This window comes from Monomorium pharaonis, unplaced genomic scaffold, assembly GCF_013373865.1.
Source record: "Monomorium pharaonis isolate MP-MQ-018 unplaced genomic scaffold, ASM1337386v2 scaffold_150, whole genome shotgun sequence".
NCBI lineage: Eukaryota > Metazoa > Arthropoda > Insecta > Hymenoptera > Formicidae > Monomorium > Monomorium pharaonis.
This window is the reverse complement of record NW_023415418.1, coordinates 19,964-31,141: the sequence shown is the minus strand read 5'-3', so window position 1 is coordinate 31,141 and position 11,178 is coordinate 19,964. Positions and strand designations below refer to the sequence as shown.

The following is an 11,178-nucleotide window of genomic DNA, read 5'->3' as shown; positions in this document are numbered from 1 at the left end:
CTCTGACCTCTCTCTCCCCTCTCCTCTCTCTCTCTCTCTCTCTCGCTCGCCTTCTCTCGCTCTCTCTCAGCTTTCATCTCGCACAAAAGAGAAACCGTGAAAAAAAAAAAACACTCGGCAAATGTTATAAATATTGCGGAATTTTCTTATTATGTAAAAGCACGATCTATTTCGCGCTGGATGGACGCGAGTTTGTCGTTTCTTTCTGTGTACAGTGACTTAGAAAGCTCAACAATTTCAAAATATTATTTAGCGAAAGGTGATTGTGTGTACGTACGATCCACGGGAGTAGATTCGGTTTAAATTATTTTCTGCGCGAAATGATTAGTAAATATTGTTAATAAGAATAATAAGAGATGTGACAAATTCTTGGTTTTTTTTTGTCAACCGAATTTTATGGGTCCTTCTAGGAATCGGAGCAGGTAGTCGGAAAAATGCCTAAAAAGTACAGAGCGAGATAGTCGGGCTCCGCGGTTTAACGCGGTCCAACTTCGCTATTCTTTTCGATGGGTCAAGTGACAGAGAGAAAAGAGGCATGCGACGATTCGAGGGAAACAATTCGTGACTACACGCGAGGATGTAGGCGGAGGAAGGGACTCGGGACTCATTGGTGCGAGTAAACCGGAGCGCTAGTGGGGGATGTGCGCAAAATATATTCCGACGCGGCGCGCACGAGGTGGAGGGGACCATCCTGCTGACCAGTCGACCCTTCAGCGGCAGCGGAGTTGGCGTATAGTCTTCAGTTCGTCTTAGTTGTCGCGCTCGACAACATGAGAAGCCGGCTGATACGGTGCAGAATACCGGTCGCATAGTTTGCAGAAGAAGCGAGTTTGAGCATTAAGAAAGCAGGAGCTCGATCGATGATCGAGAGAGTCTAGGGGACAGGCAGAGAGAGAGAGAGAGAGAGAAAGAGACAGCCAAAAAGACGAACTAAGTGCCAGGTGCCCCCTCCCACCCAGGAGGACCGCGTCGTGACACACGCGATCGAAACGCGATCGTGTCGGATCGACCACGAAGCCAGTGGGTCTTTGCGCAGTCAATCCTTGACGTTGGACGTTGGACAATCGACAACGGTGAGTGACAATCCTGTCTCTCATTGTCGAAATGCTACGAGTGCTTCTCCGTGCCGCGAGAATACGTCCTGCATCGTTATCCGCGCCGCGACGACGTGAAAACGCGACAACGTAATCGTGTTTGTGTATGTGTCCGTTTTCTTCTCTTTTGTTTGTGATCGTACTGAAGAACTTCGCTCGCGCGGGCTCGAATCGAACGGTTCGCCAAGACTTGGACCCGTACGCGCCACTGGCGGAACGATAGTACCAAAAAACAAACAAACAGACACTAAACGCGAATACCCTCGTCTCTCGGAGGGTTTGCGCGCGCGCGCGCGCGTGTGTGGCGTGTGTGTGTGTGTGCGTGCGTGCGTGCGTGTGTGCGTGCGCACATTCGCGTTCGCGAGTTTCGCGGTCATCGAAAGGACATCGTCTCCTCGTCGCTCACGACGACGACGAGCGCGCCGGCGAAAACTGATCTCCGGGCCGGTGCGCGATCTCCGGCGGAACGTGTGTGCCTATCGCCGTCTCCATTTCACCCGATTCGTCTATCTCGCTCGCGCTCCGACTACCACCCCAACCACGCTATTCCTCGTGGTACAGCAATAATATCGTTTCCCGCGCGCACTGCGGATTGGCTGGTGCAGTCGCAACCGTGGAGCAAGAGACGCGAGAGGAGCGCCGGGGAGGAGTACCGACACGCTCGACGTTTTACTCGCGCTAGCGCCGTCAACGGGAGAGGAGCAGCCGCCAGAGAGGCGAGTGGTGGCAAGGTGTAGAGAGAGGCAACCAGCGGCAGTGCTTTGCTTCGACGGAGGGCAGCAGCGTGTAGGAGGGGGAACAAGTGAGACAGAGAGAGAGAGAGAGAGAAAGGTAGTGGGTTGTAGCCGCCCGACCGACCGACCGACCGACCGAGTTGTTTCATTCATAAAAAAGTTCTTTATTACTCTCTGTGAGCGCATGTGCTATTCCACCACGGAGGAGGTACGAGTACTACTACTCCCCCGACCGGCTGCGACGGCGTAACCGCGTTTTACACACAGTATTATTTACTACTGTGCGAGATACGAATCGGCGCCACACGCCGTACCGGCAGCACGGCGTACGGATCGTGTTCCGCGTTTCCAGTGCCAGTCATCGTCACACTCGTCGCCCGGAGAGGAGCTCCGTGTCCGCGCGCGTGTGTTTACCAATTTTGACTTTGAATTTGATCGCGTTCTCGCGACTTTGAAAATTTAATCGCGATCGTGAGCCGAATCCGTGAGACGAGAGAGAGGCCACCAAGAGGAAGTAGAAGAAACCCGTGAGTACGTTTGTAACGTCATCGTGAGAGCAACTCCTCGCGGCAACCTGGATCAGGAACAAGAAACCGCCGTGGATCTCTCCCCAGAATCGGGGGGATCTACGGGTCGAAGGGATCGAAGGGACAGGCCGTCTCGTCGTCAGAATAGCTTGAGCTATCGTCAGAGCACTTCTTACAATCACTTGGCCAGACACGATAGCTTGAACGTGAGCGATCCGGGACCTAGCACGTCCAGGCAGAGCGCGATGCCGCGGAATGAGTCACGAGGCTCGAACAAGCCTCGGGGGAAGACATCGATGCCGCAAGAGAAGCTAAACGCGATCGCGAGGGTGCGTAACGGCGAATCCAAGGCAGCGGTGGCGCGTGACATCGGCGTGCCGGAATCGACTTTGCGCGGCTGGTGCAAGTCCGAGGACAAAATCAGGATGCAAGTGGTCAACATGCGAGCCTCCGGCAACTACGACCAAATTTTGACTACGTCGAGTTCGGACAACAGCGATAACAGCCGTCCGGGATCGTCGTCGCGGTCAACGCCAACTGGCTCGAATATGCTGGGACTCCCGATTCCCGGAGTCGCGGATCAGTCTAGCGAGGAGCCTGAACCCGGCCCGGCCCCGAAGAGACTCAGAACAGACAATTTCACCCCCGACACCGCCGCAACTGCTGCAAATATGCCGACAACGTCTCGATCTACCGAGAATTTGCTGTCCATAAATCAACAATTGAATCAACAATTGAATCAACAATTGTACAATCTACTCGCCAATCACGATACGACAACCAAGCTACAAACGCAAGCAGCCTTTAGTCTATTTAATACGTTTGTGAATGATCCTTCACCGCTTCTCGCTTACAGCACATATGGATCGCAGGCTACAAGTATGCTTGCCGATAGTTTGCAAATGCACAGGAACAACGGCGCGATGAGCTTAGCAGCAGCTAATATGACTGCAGCGACTAATATGTCTGCAGCAGCTAATATGACCGCAGCAGCTAATATGCCGGTTAACGCGCTACTTACCAACGGAAATAAGAGGAAATACAACAACACATTCTTATCAACCCTTGCGGACATTCAACGATCATCGAGGAGGCAGAGCAACAAATCGCCGAGTGTGGAAAAGCCGATCGGGAGCATCTATCAACCGACAACCAACAACCGAACGTCTCCCTATAAATCAACCCCAACATCGACGATCACCAGCAGCAGTAGCAGCAGCAGCAGCTACAACAGCAGCAGCAGTAGCAGCAACAACAACAACAACGGCACGTGCTCCGCAAAATCGAACGGTGAGAAACTAAATGCTATAGTAAATAATTTGCAGCAACAACAACCGCGAGTGAGTAACGTGGAAGAAATGATATCCAATAATGCGATGAACAATAATAATAACAATGTCGATCATATTGATCACGAAACAGCGAATCAAAAATCTTCAATGATTTCAGATGTACCGCCCCCAGAATTCGCTAAAATAATGTCAGATTTTTCCAAGTGTGTAGACTGGTTACAAAAATACGGTACACGTATTTGTACATTTTATCAAGTAAATCAAATGAAGAGTGTTCTTAATAAATGGACTACTTGGGCTAATAATGTAAATAATGTACCCCAAGAAAAGACTAATGATACGAGCTAGCTGAAGCAGCGTAGAAAAAAATGACATGTAAATAAATTGTAAATAAATGTATATTGTTGTATCATATAAAAAGAACGGGGCGAAACTTTTGAAAACGTCTATGTTCTGATTTAAATAGTTTAAATTTAAAAAATAGGTTTCTTTTAGACTAAAAAAAATATGCGAGAAAGGATTTTTATCGACTCAAAGGTTAAAAATGTAATGTTAGGCGCGCAGCTCCAAAAATTTTAAAGTTAGAATAGTCTTAGAATAGTTTTTCTTTTTACGTGTAAAAAGTGTATTATATTTAGTATTACATTTAGGCATTTATTACATTTTTTTGTAAATAATCTTTAATTTCTAAATATTTTAAATTAATGCGATATTTGTATAATAAAACTTCGACAATGAAAAATCATTCTCTACATTCCTGCGGGTAAAAAAAGTGTAAGATATCCTATTTCTGTGGCACTTAACAATGTGAAAATGAACAGTGTGGACTTAACTGGCCTATTTATTTGTGAGATTAGATGACGGAGTCGTGTCGCTACTTTTCATCGGTTTTGTGACAGGTATCCTAATCTGACTGGTCGTCAACCTTAATGATTGATATTTCGCAGGATAGAGTAACGCTTTTCATTGCCGGTTCTTTCGTTTTGTGCAAAAAATCATCAACTGATTACATTATAATTAAATTTAAAAAAAAAACAAAAAAATTTACAAAAAATTAAATATTTATCAAAATCCTTCTTCTCGCATACGTAAAAATTTTGTTAATCTTTAAGTCGATAAAAATCTTTATCGCATGTTCCCATGTCTTATCTAAAAGGAACCTATTTTTTAAAATTTGAACCTATCTACCTTTCTCAAATTTGATCCTACCTAAAATTTGAACAAAATCGGAGCATGGACGTTTTCAAAACAACAGCTAAGAATTGTTAAAAGTGTATATATACATGTGCATAGTTAAATGTATATATACATTTATATAGTAACTTAAGAAAACTACCGAAGTACTTGCCATTCTGTTGGTCTATGCACGTTATATACCTTACAGTTACAGTATATACATGTATATAGGTAAATCATGTGAGTGTGTGTGCGTGTGTGTATATGTATATATATATATATATATATATATACATTTATATGTGTGTACATATAAAAATTTGTGCACGTAATGCACAAGAAATGAGATGATAAACAACGGATCTGATAATTGTGCGTGCATGTGTCTCGTGTACACACGCGCACGTATGTGTGTGTATGTGTGTAATATATAATAGATCTGTCATTTATCATTATTTACATCTTTGAAAATATGTTTCATGAAATTGAGGACACCGTTGTTTAAACGAAGAAGTTACTTCCTATATTTTCTACCTCCTAGGGTAGTTGTGTATGTCGTTTCTATTCATTTAAAATACGGACAGCTGAACTGAGGACTTAAATTAGCTCTTAAAACTTAGTTTAAAAATAATTTAAAAACTGAGATTCAAACTATCAAAACCATAAACATTTAAAGGTATCAGTCTTAGAATAATTTTTACTTTTAGAATTTTTACGTTTATAAATTATAGTATTACTTTACGTTTAGGGATTTATTATATTTTTTTCTAAATATAATCTTTAGTTTTTAAGTATTTTAAATTTTTACGACAATATAATTGAGGGAAAAAAAGAATAAAGATCTTAAAAAAATAAATCTTAGATCGCTGTTTTACCGGAAAAAAGGTTTGTTTACTTACCATAATAAAAGCTTTATCCAATGTCTGATATTCGATGTAATCACTGATGAATTTTATACATCCATGCCATGTGTATAGTTCCGGATACGGCAACGTACTTCTTTTGATATTAGAAGATACAAATTTCTATACAAAATAAAAAATTCTAATTATTCGATGTATATTGTTTGCACTTTAGCCTGTTAAATGTTTCTCATCATTTATTGTCATTTAACTTAATTAAATAACTGGAAATCAAATGATTGAACATATACTTTGCATGCATTAAAACAGTATTACCTGCAGTATTTTCTATGAAATAATCGCATATAAAACTCTGTGATGAGAAATTTTTTTTTCAATTACACTATCAATGTAAATGACAAAACTAAGTTTTAAAAATTCAAGGTACATTCCTTTATACTGCGTGCCTGTATGATACATTAATAGTGTGTAAGTTAATAATGATATGATAGCTGAATTTCGTACTTGATTAATACAGTATATATGTATATAGTAACTCAGTGTACAGCGTACATATTTTCAAAATTCTCTTTCTTTTCTCCCGTGAGAAATTTTAATATCTGACGAAAAATATATTTTAAAAAATAAAAAAAATTTGTAAAAAATTTAAAGACGTGATGCGATTAAAAGTTTAAAGTTCCTTGAAAATGTTTTGTTGAGAAAGAAATCTAAAAATTGTAAAATTAATTTCTTTTCATAACTTGTAAATCATGCGCGATTTTATTTTCTGTTCCCGATTTTTATCTTTATTTGTAAAATACTAACGCTGGACACACGATAGATACTGTATTAATTAAGTCATGTAATAAAACATTTATATATTATAATACATCATAATTGTAAGAATATAGTTTAAGGAAGTAAATGTAAGAATTCATTAACCAAAGTTTGTACCGTTGAGCTGTGACTTAAGACTGTTACACTCATAAGACTGTGCACACTTATATTGTACAAATGGAGAAATGTAGCGACAATTGTAAAAATCGAATCTATCGCGTATTTTTATGCGCGATTATTTCGTATAATTGACAAACAAAACTGTTATAAAGATACGTACAAAATGTAATCACAACGACGTAAAATGCTTATAAAATGTGAAGTGTTAAAAGAGATGATGATTTTTAATGATATTTTTAAAAGTATTACTTTAAATCTTTTAGGTACGTAGTTTCATATTTTATTTCAATGTTTTTCCAAATATTTTGTATTTTTATCATAAAAAATTTTGTCACATGGAAATAATGTACTAAGAAATTTAGTTATTATTAGTAGCATTGGCAACTACCATCACAAAGTGAATTGTCTGATCAAATTGGCAGAACATTGTTTTTGCAAAATAATTATTGTATATAAAGATCTTTTGTCGAAATATCTTGTCAACGCGATGTGATGAACCATAAATCGTGCACTTATCACAAAATCTCTTTACTTTATCTTGATTTTACGTTTATCATCCGAATAACTCGAATAAACTCGGATAGAATCAAATTCAATTTGTGAGTCCTCGATTTCCCATTTAAATTTAGTGTGTATTAGACCCAATTTTATTGTCGTACACTTATACCTCAATAAGGTGTAAAGTAATTAAAATTGATAAGAACATTAATTTAGTGAAAATATAATTAAATGGTTTTTTTATATTTAATGTAATATTAATTGCAATTATTCAACTCTCTAAATCGAAATCGGTGTATCCACAAAAAAGACATTTTCTGTGATTTCATTGTTATACTTATAACTGTATCAATCGATCAATGATATAGGGATTGTCCTCTAATAATACACCGATTCCGATCGATAAGAGTACTCTCTCTCTCTTAATCGGAATCACTGAAAGCGAATGATCATAATTAGTGATAATCTCAAAGAAGTACGTGATAGACATAGTTATAATTATGATTATAAGTATAACAGATTTCACTGATTCCGATTTAGAGAAAATGGAGAGAATAGAGAGATTTAATTCTAGTGTCTAGCGAAATAGGGAAAATAGAGAAAGATTTTGTTTCTAATGTCTATTTCTAAAGTTTTAATTTTTCAAAAGTCCGACATTTTTGTACGAAATCAAAACACAAATTTAAAAACAGTAATAATACAAGATACAAAAAATAAAACTCATAATTGAATTTTGTGTTTATTTTTTTTCTAAATATCCCATCCAATTCTTCAAAGCGAGAACTTGTCTAATGTAAATTAAATATCAGGACAGAAATTTTCTAATCTTATACGTTGTTGGTAATGATGCATATATAATATGTGTGTATGTGTGTGTGTTCCAATTCTTCAATCGTTTCTTGTATTATATACAATAGCATAAAACTATACACGGAATTTTATTCTAAATTCTGATACGAATTACAAATCTAAAAGTTTTTAGCGACATTTCAAACAACTTTTTTAATACTACATAATTTCATATTTAACCTATGCACACACAATAGTATGATCAGCTGATCGTAACAGCTGACTTTGCAAATCAGCTGATTTTACGTTTCACTGGCCGTATTTATATTCCAACAGCCGTATTTATGACAACCTTATGCATTCATAAGCTGTAATAAGTAAACACAAAAAATTAAATTACGTTGAAAATTTCTACAAACTCGAACATAAGACATGCTTTTCTATAATAACTAATTTTCACAACTTGCTATGCTTTTTTTCTTTATTCAATTTGTCAGATTTCTGTAACGATTTGGAAAAAAAGGAAATAATTCTGCCAAATTAACAGAGAATATAATTATTAAGTTTATATTATAATTAAAAGGATTTTAAAAAACGAGGATTTCTTAATCACACTTATTAGATTTGCACCAAGGGGCTCATATGTATCAATTAGGGATTAACGTAGCTCTAACGTAGATTGAATTTTACCCACTTGCACATGACATTCGTTCTTGCAAGTCAATAGCAATGGTCGGCGATTCGTATATTTTGCGTGGAACTGGCGACGAAAGTTTTCTGCGTACCACAACAGCAGTCGCTCCTTATTCCTGACGCAACGATAGGTATCCGGAAGTGCTCGCGCATAGAGATCCTCCGTGATCATTGAGACATCCGGCCAACACAACTGGATCAAACACAATTCACGTTGCACTTGTCGCAGAATTTCCTCGACGGTACCAGCCAGAGTTCCTACAATAAGAGGTAAGTTGATGCGATAATGATTTTTGATTGGTTATCTAAATCCGCCATATATAACAGTCAAGCAATCACTTTGAATTTTAAATATGTAACATTTAACAAAAGAATTAATAATATAACATTGCTACTTAGCTTTGTATTATCTTGTTAATAATGTTTTAAATGTATATTTAAATTAATGCCATTATATTATTTATTAATTAAACATGATAAAACCAATCTAAACATGATAAAATCACTATTGCCAAATCACTTTTCATAATCATATACATAAAGAAATCCAATCGCATTTTACAAGTCTTATGACGAGAATGCGATTGGACAAATTTCTTAGATTCTAACTCTTATTATAGAAACTCTAGTACTATTAGCAGGTTTCTCTATTCCGTGTCTCTCCGGATGTCTATCGAGCGATGCTGGGCGTAAATCATCAGATTCGAGTTGTTTTTCGACTACGTAATTCGTCATACTACCGTTCATTGCGACGGCAATCCGATTGTTTGACATACGGAGTGTAAAAACGTGCGTTTGACTAACCGGCCGACCGCGAATGTTTATTAGCGCGATTACGCGACCGCGAATTCGAATTCACATTCACATCGACGTACAAACAAGCCGCGGTCGTTACGGCAACGCGATGCAGTAAGTATGTAGATATATCACGCTTCAGGTAAGTAGGTGGCAGCATCAAGTGGAATGTAGTAGATAAGTAGATAAAATATTTAATATCTATGAATTACGCATTATAAAAGATTTTATAAGATGAATATTTCTGTATTTACACGTATTGATATGCGATGACAGATATATACATTATATACTATTATTTGAGTAGTAACAAAAGGTATTTGTGGACAGCTGATTTTATTTTTGATGAAAACATTCGGGCATTTGGTTTAAAGACCGTGAAAGAAAAATGATCGGAGTCAAAGCTTTTGAATTGGGTTTGACACGTATACAGTACATTCTGACCTGTTTTCTAGTCCTTCTAGGATCTTTCAAAATTGACACACAAAAAAACAGTAACACATAAGAAGAAATCTTGAAATCTATTCTGATGGATGAAATTTAGAAGTTTTTTTATGGAACGAAGCTGTTTAATTTCTATTTCAGAACAGTTCCCTCATTGTTTCGTCAATAGTAAAGATGTCGTTTAGACAAAATAAATAAATAAATAATTAAGGCTTAAACCATCTTAAAGAATCTTTAATTTAAATAGATTAGTATTTATTGAATAAAAAAATAACGATTACTTAATTGCCAAAAGTATGAATAAAGGAATCTATTAATATTAAGAACAGTGATTTTGTCAATTATATTATTTAATAAAATATAAATTAATATGTTTATTAAATATATAATCATTAAATTTATAAACAGCGTTATAAGAAAGTAAAAAAAAACAACTTTTAATAAATTAAAATGTTATTAGCTAAATGAGTATATATTAAATAAAAGTTATAAATGGAGATGTCTGTTTTACCGACAAAAAGACGGTAATTTTTGTATTGCAATATTTTATTTTTGTTATAGATTTGGAAATTCTCCTTCAGAATGGAAGTATACGCATTACTACCAGTCTATGGGATGGAGTTTATACAAAAAATGGAAAAAAGTTATTTTTCTATCACACCATAAAAATGTTTACTTAATACAGTTTGTACTTAACGAAATTTACATCACAGACTAATAGACGGAAACATTGTTGAGTTTCGAAAATGAAATTTAATGCCCAATTGAGACGAAATTGCACTACGTAAATTTAGATATAAGCGTAAAAAGTTGATAGAGCAATATAAAATTTTTTTTTTTATTCTTGAAATAAGTTCAATTCACAGATTGATATTAATACGTGTACTTTAATTTTGTACAAGGATTTTCAAATCTATAAAAAAAATACAAAATCTCATTAATAATGTGCACAAATGGCTCTACATTTTCGACACCGACTAAGTTTGAGAGGCACTCCAGCATTCCCTTATATGGTAACTGTGTTACTTATCCTATATAGGCAAATTAGTTACAGAATTTATATTTGATAAAGATAGTGTCGTGTGTAAGAATTCGAAGAAATGGAAGACTTATTTTGATAATTGTACACCAAGTGAAAATATACATTGATCTGTTTCAATTTACTATCAGTAGAGAATTGGTCATATTTAATCTATAAGTGTGTTATCGGCAATGTTGTCACATGAAGTTGTAAATAGAAAAATACGTATTTATTTTTCTTTTTTAAGAAAAAGGTTTAGCATTTAAAGATTTGAGAAAAACAAGAGGTTTTATTTTGATATCTTACACGAAGTAGG

The 11,178-nt window shown here is 36.7% G+C and overlaps 2 protein-coding genes across 3 annotated transcripts; one reads left to right on the top strand and one right to left on the bottom strand.

Annotated features, from left to right (window-relative positions):
* The first annotated feature begins 392 nt into the window (after window positions 1-392).
* LOC105837135 (uncharacterized protein DDB_G0271670) lies at window positions 393-6,257 on the top strand. Its single transcript, XM_028192913.2, has one exon. It carries the CDS (start codon window positions 2,601-2,603, stop codon window positions 3,993-3,995), a length of 1,395 nt encoding a protein of 464 aa, XP_028048714.1. The 5' UTR covers window positions 393-2,600; the 3' UTR covers window positions 3,996-6,257.
* Window positions 6,258-8,049: 1,792 nt separating this feature from the next.
* On the bottom strand, window positions 8,050-10,219 carry LOC118644087. 2 transcript variants are annotated; one of them, XM_036294261.1, is made up of 3 exons: window positions 9,235-10,219; window positions 8,604-8,860; window positions 8,050-8,277 (listed from the first exon to the last, which is right to left on the bottom strand). In XM_036294261.1, the coding sequence occupies exons 1-3, from the start codon at window positions 9,374-9,376 to the stop codon at window positions 8,263-8,265; spliced, it is 414 nt and encodes a 137-aa protein (XP_036150154.1). In that variant the 5' UTR covers window positions 9,377-10,219; the 3' UTR covers window positions 8,050-8,262. The 2 variants fall into 2 exon arrangements, with proteins under 2 accessions (XP_036150154.1, XP_036150153.1); XM_036294260.1 differs by lacking the exon at window positions 8,050-8,277 and having other exon boundaries at window positions 8,530-8,860.
* Window positions 10,220-11,178: the final 959 nt, after the last annotated feature.